The sequence below is a fragment of the Emys orbicularis genome, chromosome 4 (genome assembly GCF_028017835.1).
Source record: "Emys orbicularis isolate rEmyOrb1 chromosome 4, rEmyOrb1.hap1, whole genome shotgun sequence".
Taxonomy (NCBI): domain Eukaryota; kingdom Metazoa; phylum Chordata; order Testudines; family Emydidae; genus Emys; species Emys orbicularis.
The window spans coordinates 139,425,487-139,438,231 of NC_088686.1; the positions used below are offsets into that span (position 1 = coordinate 139,425,487).

The following is a 12,745-nucleotide window of genomic DNA, read 5'->3' on the forward strand; positions in this document are numbered from 1 at the left end:
CTGGAGGCTGCCCGGCAAACCGTGAAGCCGGTAGCGCTCGGGCAGCCCTTTTCGCGTGGCTGGGAGGGAGGAGGGGGAGTTAGGGCGGGGACTTTGGGGAAGGGGCGGGGAATGGGCGGAGTTGGGGCGGGGAATGGGCGGAGTTGGGGCGGGGCCGGGGTTGGGAAAGGGGCGCGGCCAGGGCCCGTGGAGTGTCCTCTTTTTTTATTTTTTAAATATGGTAACCCTAATTTATAAAAAGAACAGGAGTACTTGTGGCACCTTAGAGACTAACAAATTTATTAGAGCATAAGCTTTCGTGGGCTACAGCCCACTTCTTCGGATGCATCCGAAGAAGTGGGCTGTAGCCCACGAAAGCTTATGCTCTAATAAATTTGTTAGTCTCTAAGGTGCCACAAGTACTCCTGTTCTTTTTGCGGATACAGACTAACACGGTTGCTACTCTGAAACCTAATTTATAACTAGACCAGACGTATTGTTAGGAAATACCCTGTAGGGAACAATCCTGCAGTGGCTGCAGAGAGATGCTGGGCTGGGTTGATGGGTTGGCTCCCACTTGCCAGACATTTATAGCAGTCTATGATTCCAGTAACAATTCACATTGAGACATTCACATTTACAAACAACAAGGCATATACATGGGCAGTATGGCCAACCTCAAGTGTTCAAAAATTATTATTGGCATTGGAGTCTCAGTCCTGGACCAGGACCCGATTGTGATAGGCCCTTGCCCTCCAAAAAAAGATCTCAGAATGAGATTTTTAAAACTAATCAATATTGAATTCTTTTCATTTGCCTCCCGGTGTTTGAACTTGGCACATCTCACCTAATCTATTCCCTGCCATTGCAATGGGCTCCTGTATCGATGCACCTCAGTCTTTCCTGTTCTCTGCTGGTGGCACATAATGGTTTAGACTTCAGACGACTGAAATGTTTTAATTTAACTCGTTCTTGGGGCTCTTTACAGCAGTACCTGGGTGAAATGCAATGGCCTGTGATATGCAGGAGGTCAGGCTAGGCGATCTAATGGTCCTTTCTGACCGTAAGCTATATGAAGAGAAGGATTAATGCCCTTGTAGGAGGCACTGGTAAGACCTCGTCTGGAATCCTGTATACAGTTCGGGTGCAAGAAAGATGAATTCAAACCGGAACAGGTGCAAAGAAGAGCTACTAGGATGATCAGGGGAATGGAGGGCCTAGCTTATGAGAGGAGACTGGAAGAACTTGGCTTGTTTAATGTAACAATAAGGCCAATGGTGCTAGGATTACTCTCTATAAATACCAGGGAAGGTGCAGTTATTTAAGCGGAAGGACGTTTTTGGGACAAGAACAAATGGACATTAAACGGGCCATGAGCAAACTGAGGCTGGGAATTAGAAGAAGGTTTCTAACCATCAGAGGGGTGAGGTTCTGGGACAGGCTTCCACTAGGAGTTAGTGGGGAGGGGAAAGGAGGAAGGGCCAAGCAATTTAATTTGCTTTAAGAGAAAGCTGGACAAATTTATGAGCGTGATTTTATGCTGGGGTTGTTTGTGATGGTGGGGGGAGCACTCAGCAGCCCTCGGACTCACTTCTGGTTTACGTCTTATGCTCCTAAAAGCTCATGCTTCAGGGTTTCAGCCAGACACCAGCAGGGGTCAGGAAGGGATTTTGCTCCCCACACTCCAGTGTATTCTGGGAGGGTCCCGTCCCCCCCCCCCTTTGAGGCACAGCTGGAGATGGGACATTGGACTGGAAGAGCCACAGTTCTGAGGTGGCACTGAGCATCCTCTGTCTCAGGTGCTTGGCTGGCTGGTTCTTGCTCATGTGCTCAGGGTCTAACTGATTGCCATATGTGGTGTCAGAAAGGAATTTCTCCCCAGGTCAGCTTGGCAGTGAACTTGGGTTGGTTTTTTTTTTTTTTTCACCCAGGGCACAGGTCACCTGCCAGGATTATCTGGGCATCTCTCAATTTTCCCCTGCCATTGTCGAGGCCGTGGGCATTGATATACCTCTGTCCCTCCTGTTCTCTGCCTGTGGCTCATAATAGTCTGGTCTCCTGGGAGCTGTAATACTTTGGTCTCATTTCGGTTGTTTGGTCAGTGTGCGGGTGCAGGGTGTGTTGGTGGCCTATGCTACAAAGGAGATCAGACTGCATGATCTAGCGTTCCCATTTGGCCATAAACTCTCTGACTACCTCTCTGAAATGGTTAGGAATCTGCATTTTCAAGCTTTTCTCCACAAACACAAAGGCCAGAAACGATTTTTTTTTTTACATAATCACCTGACTCCAGCAGCTGGGTCTTTAAGAATGACATCAAGTATTGTGAAACCTGTGATAAAATCATGAGAATTGGCATTGCTTCCTGGGGATAAAAGTTCTCCTGTACATCTCATTTTTAGAAAGCCACTCATAAAAAAGTTTGCTTTGGTTTGTGTGGGTGCATGTTTGTTTAAAAGCAATAAATCATGAAGCTAACACTTTTGAAGTTGACCACTGATTTTTTTGGCAGCCTCTAGGGCTTTTTTCAGTGCCTGATTTCGGACACCTTGGGGCTTGGATTTTCAGAGGTGCTGAGCCCCTGCAGCTGCAGTTGAAATCCGTGCGAGCGAGCTGTGGGTTCTCAGCACTTCTGAAAAATCCAAGTCTCAAGTCAAGCTTCCAAAAAACAGAGGCTATCCATGGTGTGACTGCATCACATCTGTTTGAATTCCTCTCCTTCTGGAGTGTGCTCTCTGCATGTAACTTGGGGTGGGAGCCCCATGGTCTGTGGTTGTATCTTTGATATGGGAATCCTCATGTTTTTAAAGGGTCTCCCAGTTAGCCCTTGACTTGTTTTGTCTTGAACGTCTCTAATTTTCGTACCCTATTTGCCACTGATATGCTCCCTCCAAGGTCCAAGTTCAGCCCTCATTTGATCCTGTAGCGAGGCTTGTTGCTACGGCCTTATCTAACCAAAAAATTGCACTGGTTTAGTTAAACTGATTTAGTTCTATCAGTACAAAGTCCTGTGTGGAAATGCTTATTTCAGTTTGAGTGGCTTTATTATGGGAGGCAGCGTGGGGCAGTGGAGAGAGCACTGGCCAGGGACTCAGGAGACTTGGGTTCTGTTCCCAGCTGTATCAGTGGCCTGCTGGGTGAACCTGGGCAAGTGACATCCCTATTCTGTGTCTCAGTTTTTCCATCTGTAAAATGGAGATGATGATACTGACCTCTGTATGAGAGATAGAGTTGAAAAGCATATCTGAGTATTATAATTTCAGTTCATTTTAAACCCCTTTCTAATTGACTTCAGCCAAACTGAAAGAACACTAGGTCAGGCCAGAATAAGGGCACCCAGACCGCCTTTGGCACTGGTTTAATTTAATCAAACTGCTGCAGCTCTGCATAGAGGGCAAGCCCGCCAGGTGTTTCACATGGCATCTGACAGTGCTTCAAGCCTCAGAGGGCTCCTCTGCTGGTTTCTAGAGCCCCCAAAGCACAGCAGACCCGTGCGGACCAATCTGCAGAGCCAGTCCCTGGTGCGAAGGGCTTGCTATCTAAGGAGCACAGTGGTCATTTGGTCCATCAGAATGATGGAGAATGCAGCAGCGCAGGGGTTAGTGCCGTGGGGACACACTGTCTCAGGAGTATTTGTGGCACCTTAGAGACTAACAAATGTATTGGCGCATAAGCTTTCGTGGGCTACAGCCCACTTCTTCGGGATATGGGAGGGGCCGCACAGTTTCCCCAGTGTTATAAGAGCATGAGGATAAGGAGGGGTTTCCTCACTCCTGCGCACCCCAGAGGAGCTGCCTGCCTGACCCTGCCAATCATTGTCTCTCCCTCAGAAGATCAGGTGGCCCAGGAGACCGAGGAGGTGTTCCGGAGCTATGCCTTCTACCGCTACCAGCAGGAGAGGGAAGAGGGTGGAGGGGAGGTGCCGATGGACCCCGAGATTGCAGAGATCCAGCAGGAGCCGGGCAGGTAAAGCTCTTCCCATTACAGACTGAATCGTACGTCACCCAACACAATCCATGTTCAGGGTGGGATTCACACCCTATTTGTGGCCTGACCCTGGATCCTCCTGGCCCTGCGAGGAAGTTGGGCCCATCTCTAATGCTTTCCATCCTCTTGGCAGCACCAGTAACCAGGTGGGCAGGCGCCTGGCTATCATCGGAGATGACATCAACATGCGGTATGACGCAGAGTTTCAGAACATGCTGAAGACCCTGCGGCCCACGAAGGACAATGCCTATGAGTACTTCACTAAGATAGCCTCCAGGTAAGGCAGCCAGCTCCCAGCACTCCCAAGGAACGCTGGCGATGTTGCAGAGAGGGTCCGACTGGCACGCAGGGTGAAAATCAGAGGAGCGAAAATTGGCATTGTTTTACCCAAGCTCTGCCCACAATACCAGGACAGCTGGCACCCAAATTCCCCCCCCACCCTCCCCAACCCCAGCCCATAGTCCCAGAGAAGCTGGTATCAGCCGTGAACTACTTCACAATGGAAGGCTGGCATTTCATGAAGCAGTGTCTGAAATATGCCCGCATTTTCTGCCTGTCTGCTTTTGCGTCTGTCATCATACATCCATGTCAGATCTTGGCAGCGTGTAAATGGGTCTTCGGTCCCGTTTGCAAATGCATTGGCAGTCCTTGCACGTGCTAGTGAGCATGCAGAAGGATGGATGGCCTGCTGGCCTCCCGTGCTGAAAATCTGCCCCATCAGTCTCAAGCCTAATCATGACAACTAAACGCTGGTTGAGCTGGCAGAGCTGTGGGGCCTGGCTCTCCTCTCTGTGACATCAGGCGGGATTTTACTGATGTCTGGAGTTACACTGGTGTAAAACCAGCACGAGAGGGGAATATAGTCACTGTTTTGTTCCTGGGCAGCAGTGTGTCAGCCTCCATTGCAAAGGTTTTTCTTCACAGTCAGAAAGGCTTGACGGTTAAAAGCGCAGGGCCTGATTTCCAGTCGGTGCTAAGCAAACACAGCTTCAGGCAGCGGGCCCTGCAGGGCCTCAGGGCCTCTGACAATCAGACTCCTTGAACCAGCTCAGTCTAGCCTTTGATCTTAGGTACCACGCAGACCTCGTTACTCCACAGTCCTCTAAGGAAGGCGTTGTCTGCCAGTCCTCCTGCCCTGCTGTTGCGGGGCCAGGCGAGGGGTGAAAAGTGAAAGCAAAGAGTCTGAGGAGTTGGGACTCTGATCGTCTAGCTTGCTCGTTCGCAGTGGGAGGAGAGTCTCTCTCAGAGGTCAGTGGGTGGAGAGGGAACCTGTTCTGGTAGTGCAGAGAACGCACAGGGCTAGATCTTCCCATGTGATCCTCCCAGCTCCTCGGGCTATGCAAAAGGGACTGGATCCTGGCTGTAACTGACCATCCCTGTGTGAACTCTGAGCTGGCATAAAGCTGGTGGCGCTGACTCCTAGCCTGGGCATGTTCCACCCCTGTGGAGGGCGAAGGGCAGAGCTCCACTTCGTTACACCAGTCCTCAGTCGCCCAGGCTGCTGTAACTCACACCGGGACTGGCATAGACCCTAGGGTGACCAGACAGCAAGTGTGAAAAATCGGGACGGGGTGGGGGGTAATAGGAGCCTATATAAGAAAAAGACCCAAAAAATTGGACTGTCCCTATAAAATCGGGACATCTGGTCACCCTAATAGACCCTTTCATCGGTTTCCTGGTGCCCCTTGGGCTGAGAATAGCTTGGACACAGGGGAGAAGCCTGCTCTCTGTGTCTAAAACCGAGCAACGGACCAGCGGTGCCCGGAAACCTTCCGATTTCAAGAGCAGCCTGATGGACTTGGCGCGTTGACTAATGCATGCTGTGTTGAAATGGCTGCAGAGATGCAGGGGGATCAGGGCAGCTTCCTAGAGTGCTGGATTTTGTACAGTCCAGTGGCCCCACCTGCCCTTTAGATGTCCCTCCCATATCAGAGAGGAGATAGAGGAAATCACTTCACCCCTCTGCTGCTACTGCTTGCCTGGCTACAGGTGAGGTGGCTTATCCCGGGGTGAAGGGGAAGACAGCAGGCATGTCTAGTGAACCCAAAGGCCCCTGAGGAGACTGTGGTTCCCTTCCCACTTGCCCCCCGGCTATCTCCCCTATTTTGTGATAGCCCCTAGAGGCCTCATTCTGTTTGAGTACGCTCATGCCCTGCATCACCACGGTATCTGAGCACCTAACAACCACCAATGGATTCTATCCCTGCAGGCCCCCTGTGATGGGGGGGAATTCCGGCTTAGCTCTGTTTCACAGCTGGGGATCAGAGGCACAGAGAAGATGAAGTGATTTGCCTCAGGCTGAGCTGGGGATTAAACCTTGAGGCCCAGTCTAATTCCCTATCCACTTCCTCCCTCGTTAGGCCAGACCTTGTACAAATGCTAGCCCTGTGTCACGGCAATGCTGGGAAGGGGAGGCAGCTTCTCGACGCTGACAGGCTCCACACCAACACCCCTCTCCTTGCCTTCCCCCCCGGGCACACGCTGTACATTGCCTAACTGTCTCTCCTGTCCTTTCTTCCTGCTCCCTTTCTTCGGGAAGCCACGCTTTGCCAGCCTGAGGCGGTTAATGCACAGCAAACAGGTAAATTAACCTCTGTCACTCACTCTCCATCCTGCCTTTTCAGTGTTGTTCCTTCCTCCGTCTCCACTAACTCGTCTCTTTCCATGATGCTCTGGAAGGCCCCCATCTGCACTATGAAGATCCTCCTCTTTATGCTGTGGGGCAGGACGGATACCTGCATTAGAACAGTTTCTCTGCAGTGGTGCGAACAGAAATAGCCATGACAGGCACCCAGGTTAAAACCCGGGGCCTGATTCTCGTCACACGCATACTCTGGTGTAAATCAGGAGTAACTCAGTATAGTGACACTGGTGCGAAACCCCATGTAAATGGCTGTTGTTTGTATACACCTGGAAGCTCAGATCAGGACTGAGCCCCCGTTGGGTTGATGCTGCACAGATATATGTTGGAAGTCCATCCTTGCCCTAAAGAGCTGGCAGGCTAAAGTGAGATCAGAATCCAGCCCTGTGGGAGGTATTTAATTTTCATGCATCCAGGCGAAGAAAAAATCGTGTCCTAATATGCCTGGGCCACAATCCTGTTTAAACCTGCATATCTCTGTTGCATAGATAAAGCCCCAGGGCGAGTGTGTTCCTTCCAAGATAGCTACAGCTCACAGAGCGCAAACTGTTAGTGGTTGAGCGTGTGGGAGAGCAGAACTGCGCAGTTAGTTGTTTGTTTTTCACCACTAAGCTGTTACTAAATTTGTCAGGGTAGGATGTAGCTTGAGGGCTGAGAGTGCTCCAGGGGTGCACAGGACACAACTGTGAACCCCTGGACATTCCACCAGCTGCAGAGTAATGTGAGCGGACGGAGCAGCCCAACAGGGGGCGGCAGAGCACCAGAACCAGCGTATTGTGGTTTTTTTTAACCAGGAGGTTTGGTTCTGTTACAGCTTGTTTGACAGCGGCATTAACTGGGGCAGGGTGATTGCGCTGCTGGGGTTCGGTTACCGGATGGCGATTCATGTGTACCAGCACGGGGTGACCGGCTTCCTCCGGAGCATCGCTCGCTACGTGGCAGAATTCGTGCTCCGCAACCGCATCGCCCAGTGGATCGCCGACCAAGGAGGATGGGTAAGTGAGCCTGGCTTTTTTTCTCTGCAGGGCGGCTGGGCCGGGCTAGGGTCCGCATGATTCCTCGCTTAGCTGCGCTTGTGAGCAGTGTTGCTGGTCAAATTGGGTCAGAGGTGCTTGCAGCTGAGCTCTGACCAGTTGGGGGTGCTGTGACGCAGAGGGGGAGGCATCAGAATGCAGCCAGCTGCGGGGACGCTTCAGGAGTTAGGCCAAAATGTTCAAATTTGGAACCTAAAATTAGGTACTTAATCCACACTTAAACACCAGTATCTATTTATCTAAGGTACTTACATGGCCCCCATCTCCATAATATTTGGGCACCTCACAAACTTTTCCATATTTATTTTCGCAACACCTCTGTGTAGCAGGCCAGTGGTACTATCTCCACTTTACAGGTGGGAAACTGAGGCACAGAGAGGCTAAATGACTTGCCTAAGGTCACACAGGGAGCCTGTAGCAGAGCAGGGAATTGACCCGGGTTTCTCCAGCCCTAGTCTAGTACCCTAAGCACCCTCCCTGTGTGTACGAGCAATCCAGTTCTCAGGAGGGCTAGGCGCCCACAGCTCCTGTTATCTCTGGTGGCAGTTGAGTGTGCTCAGCAAATCAGGCCCTGGTTGTTTAAAGCTGGACATCTGAAAAATGAGGCACTCCAAATTTGAGGGCAGCGTAGAAAGTGTAGCTCTGAGTGAGGTCCTTCTCCTGCCATGTTAGTGAGTGTCCGATAATAGAAGAGATCCCATATCCCCTTAGGAAAGGGATAGATAATAAGATGGAAAATATCATAATGCCACTATATAAATCCATGGTTCACCCACACCAGCATGCGGTTCTGGTCACCCAATCTCAAAAAAGATATATTAGAATTAGAAAAGGTACAGAGAAGGGCAACTAAAATGATTAAGGGTATGGAACTGCCTCCATATGAGGAGAGATTAAAAAAACTGGGACTTTTCAGCTTGTAAAAGAGACAGCTGGGGGGCGGGGGATATGATAGAGGTCTGTAAAAATCATGGATGGTGTGGAGAAAGTGAATAGGGAAATGTTATTTACCCCTTCTCGTAACACAAGAAACAGAGAATCTAATTCTTGTGTTACGAGAAGGGGAAATGAAATTAGTAGGCAGCCATTTTAACACAAACAAAAGGAAGTACTTCTTCACACCATGCACAGTCAATCTGTGGAACTCCTTGCCAGGGGGATGTTGTGAAGGCCAAAACTGTAATGGGGCTCAAAAAAAACTTAGATAAGTTCATAGAGGATAGGTCCATCAATGGCTATTAGCCAAGATGGTCAGGGATGCAACCCCATGCTCTGGATGTCCCTAGCTCTGACTGCCAGAAGCTGGGAGTGGATGACAGGGGATGGATCACTACCTGTTCTGTTCAGTCCTTCTGAAGCATCTGGCACTGGCCACTGTCGCAAGACAGAATACTGGGCTAGAGGGACCATTGGTCTGACCCAGTCTGTCCGTTCTTAAGTTTTTATATCAAAACTGCTGTACTGAAAGTAAAGGGCTGATTGGACCCCTTAGCTGCAGCAGGCATGTCTATTGTATGTACCCTAGAGCTGGCTGATGGATGAAAACGCTTATTCACTGATGATGATCTGAAGTTTCTGTGGGTTTACCATGGTGTAAAGGGGATCAGAATCTGGCTCATTCGGTTGCAGGGCGGAGCACAAGCATATTTTAATGAATCCAATGCTGCCAAGTTTGTGCAAAAAGCAACCCAGGTGATGTCTGAGTGCCAGGCATGCCAGCAACACTAGTGCAATTGGATCATCCTGTTGCTGCGTCTTTCACCTGCCAATTCTCTCTCCTGCTAGGTGGCAGCACTGGAGTTGGATAACGTTTACGTGTTGTACATGATGGGGGTGTTGGTCGTGGTCCTGCTGGGTCATTTGGTGGTACGACGCTTCTTCAGCCCATGACTGGAGTGGAGGCCGAGGCCGGCGATCCGGCCAAACTCTCTCTCTCAATACTTCACGCCGTCATAAAGACATCTCCTGAGAGAGAGGGGCTCAGGGAACAAACAAGGGAGAGCAGTTTGGAAATGATGACTCCTCTTTGGAGACAGCACCATCCACGGAGAGACTGCCATCCGTGGGGAGACTGCCAAGAACTACACAGAGAGGCGTTAATGGGGGAATTTTGGGGGTGGGTGGGGAGGGATTGAATTATCTCATCCAAAGGTTGAATGCAGCAGTCAGGAACATCAGCACGATGACATTCCCAGCATGCAGCGATGGGCGAAGGTTATAGGATCCTGCAGTGTACAGAAACTGGAGAAGCCCCATTAGAGGAACAAACGTTGTTAAAGTAATGCACGTGTCTCCCGCATCCACTGAGTGGCGTTCTCAAGAGCCATCCCAGGGAAAGGCACGGAGCATCCTCTAATGGATCTCAGCCCAGATCTCGCCTGCCTTCGCATAACAGGATTACAGCCGGAGCCGATACAGTCTCTGCTTGTAAGTCATTGGAGGGGGTCAGCCAGTGCTGGAGAATCCAGGGGGGTTTTGCTCTTACCTTCTCTTGCTCCCAGCCTACCAAGCCCAGATTCTTAGCTTTCCCGGTTACTTTAAGAGCATCTGTGTCCATCTCTAAACAAATACACTGTTTGGCATGTGACAATCATGACTAGAAAACCAGTTGCCCCTAGACAAAATGACAGACTGATCCTGTCAGGATCTGAATTTGGAGATCTGCTTTCCCTCCCAGGGACATCGCAGACACCTAACCAGAGCAGCATCCTAGGACTGTGCTAGTGGTCCTGGTTGCCAGCCCTTCCTAGGGGAACGCAGCAGCCTGAACTTCAGGGTGGCAGCAGGTGTATAAAGGAACGGCTGGTTTTCAAACACTAAAATACGGTCAGGTTAAAAATCCTGGAGTAAATCAGGAGTGAATGTTCTGGGTTGCGATGCACCATCCCAAGTCTGCAGTGTTTGGCTTACAGGCACAGCAGATGATGGTCTTCATCCACAAACCTTTCTATGGAGAATCCGTCTGGCGGGGCCCCTCTCACTTGACTCCTGTATTTCTGTCCGTGATTGAGATTGTAAACCGCTCCCTGTTGGCAGTTATTCAGAGTGGCGGCAAAGCAGAGCCCCCGCTTTGAAATCCCCTGAACTTTTGTGCAGTGAGCGTGGGGTTTCTAAATCTGGATCTGAGGCTTGGGTCCATCTGTGCTTCCCACTTCAGGTTACTGTGTAAAGCTTGCAAACTGTGACTGGATTTAGGCTGTGTCCACCTAGGCCTCAGATTGGGTTTAGACCCAATTCCTGCTAACCCTGTTTCTAGCACTGTTCAGCCAGCCAGTGGGGAGGGAGCCAAACTATCTTCTGGTTGAAGGAGAGTGGGAGAGCCAGTTATCAGCTAATATATGGCTTCAGTGCCCTGAAGCTGAGGACCTGGCTCCTGTCTAAAGGCTCCTGTAGCTGGGGCCAAGGCTACTTAATTTTATCCTGGAGACTGGATAGAAGAAGCAGCAGCATTAAGACTAAAAGTATCTCAAGCGTTATCAGGGATTTTTCCGTTCTTGCCTGTGTCATGAACCTTTGCTGGTTGCGGTGCACAGCTTGCTGGAGTAGGAGGGGAGGAGGCAGCTGGGATGGCTGGTAAAGGGATGCTGTGATTACTCTTCTAGGCAGTTGCAGTGGTGGATCTCGTAGGGATTGCCAGAGTGCATCAGACCCGTACCTTTTCTAGTCTGGTAACCTGGCTCAGACAGTGGCCAGGTGCTTCAGAGGAAAGTGAAAGAAGCCCACCGTAGGAAAATGTGGGGTAATCTGCCCCCATGAAGGCCTCATCCTAATCCCTAATAGTTAAGAGATTGGCTTTAACCCCGAAGCATAACGTTTAATATCCCTTCTGAAATTTGTGTTAGCATTAACTGTGATAACTCTGGCTATCCCATGCCCTCTTTGAATCCTGCTAAATGCTAATCCTCAGCAACATCTGCATTGGTTCCTCTATCTAATTATACTCTATATGGAAACAGTATTTCCTTTTATCGGTTAGAATGACCCAGCTTTTGTTTAATTGAATGTCTCCTTGCTCGAGAAAGGAGAACATTAGCGCCCCTTCTCTAGACCATTCATTATTTTATATTCTTGTCCTCTTTTATTCTTCTCCTTTCTAAGATTAAAATAGTAGCAAACTTCCCCTCGTATGAGTGTTCTTCCAGGCCCTTGATCATTCTCTTCACCCGTCTCTGAACCTCCTCTTGTTATGCAATATCCTTTTGGAAATGGGGTGCCCGATACTACACACAGTATCCGCAAACCACAGATTTTTAAAGACCTTAGAATATTTTCCATAGCGTGCTGCATCCGACTCCTTATACATCCTGCCATCTTGTTCGCTGTTTTTCACCAACTGCACATTGAGTGAAGGTCTCACTGAGCTGACACATCCAGGCCCGTCTCCTGAGTTCATACAGTTAATTTGGAATCCTGTACGCTGTATGAGTAGCTCTTTTCCCCCCTCCCCTCCCTTCAGTGTGCATTACTTTGCATTGATCAACACTAAGCATCACTTCCCATCATGTTGCCAATTCATCTGGCTTGATTAGGTCCCTCTGGAGCTCCTCGGTGTTTCTCTCTGGTCTCGCCTAACCTAAATAACTGGGTATTATCTGCAAATTTTGCCACTGCAGTGCTCACCCTCTCGTCTAGATGACACTGAACTCCAGACCTAGTACAGCACCTTGAGGCACCTGCTGTTAATCTTGTTGACCCATGCCAGTGATTCTTCATGACTAATTAGTTTCTTTAATAGCCTCTTGTGCAGGACCTTGTCAGAGGCCCTTGGAAAGTCTAAATAAATTATGACAACGGGCTCTATTGATACGTTCCAAGCACTCTAGTAGATTAGTGAGACATGATTTTCCTTTGCAAGAACCATGCTGATTAGACCTTATCATTTTGATCCAGAACAATTTACCAAGGGCCATGCTGGATTCTCCATCAGTGACCATTTTTAATCATGATTAGATGTTTTTTCTAGAATATCTGCTCTAGAAATTATTTTGGAGAAGTTCTGTGGCCTGGGCTATCCAGGAGGTCAGACTAGATGACCACAGTGATCCCTTCTGCCCTTGCAATCTATGAATCCGCCAGATGTATGAATTATCTGTTTTTTGTTTCA

General features: G+C 49.5%; 1 protein-coding gene across 1 annotated transcript in view; it reads left to right on the forward strand.

Moving 5' to 3' along the window:
- Window positions 1–9,583, forward strand: part of BAK1 (BCL2 antagonist/killer 1) — a 32,155-nt gene extending 22,572 nt beyond the window's left edge. Inside the window, exons 3-6 of the mRNA XM_065404091.1 lie at window positions 3,810–3,945; window positions 4,100–4,243; window positions 7,422–7,602; window positions 9,427–9,583. Of these exons, the coding sequence (XP_065260163.1) occupies window positions 3,810–3,945; window positions 4,100–4,243; window positions 7,422–7,602; window positions 9,427–9,531 (566 nt within the window). The 3' untranslated portion in view covers window positions 9,532–9,583. The remainder of the gene's footprint in view (window positions 1–3,809; window positions 3,946–4,099; window positions 4,244–7,421; window positions 7,603–9,426) is intronic.
- The last annotated feature ends 3,162 nt before the right edge of the window (window positions 9,584–12,745 follow it).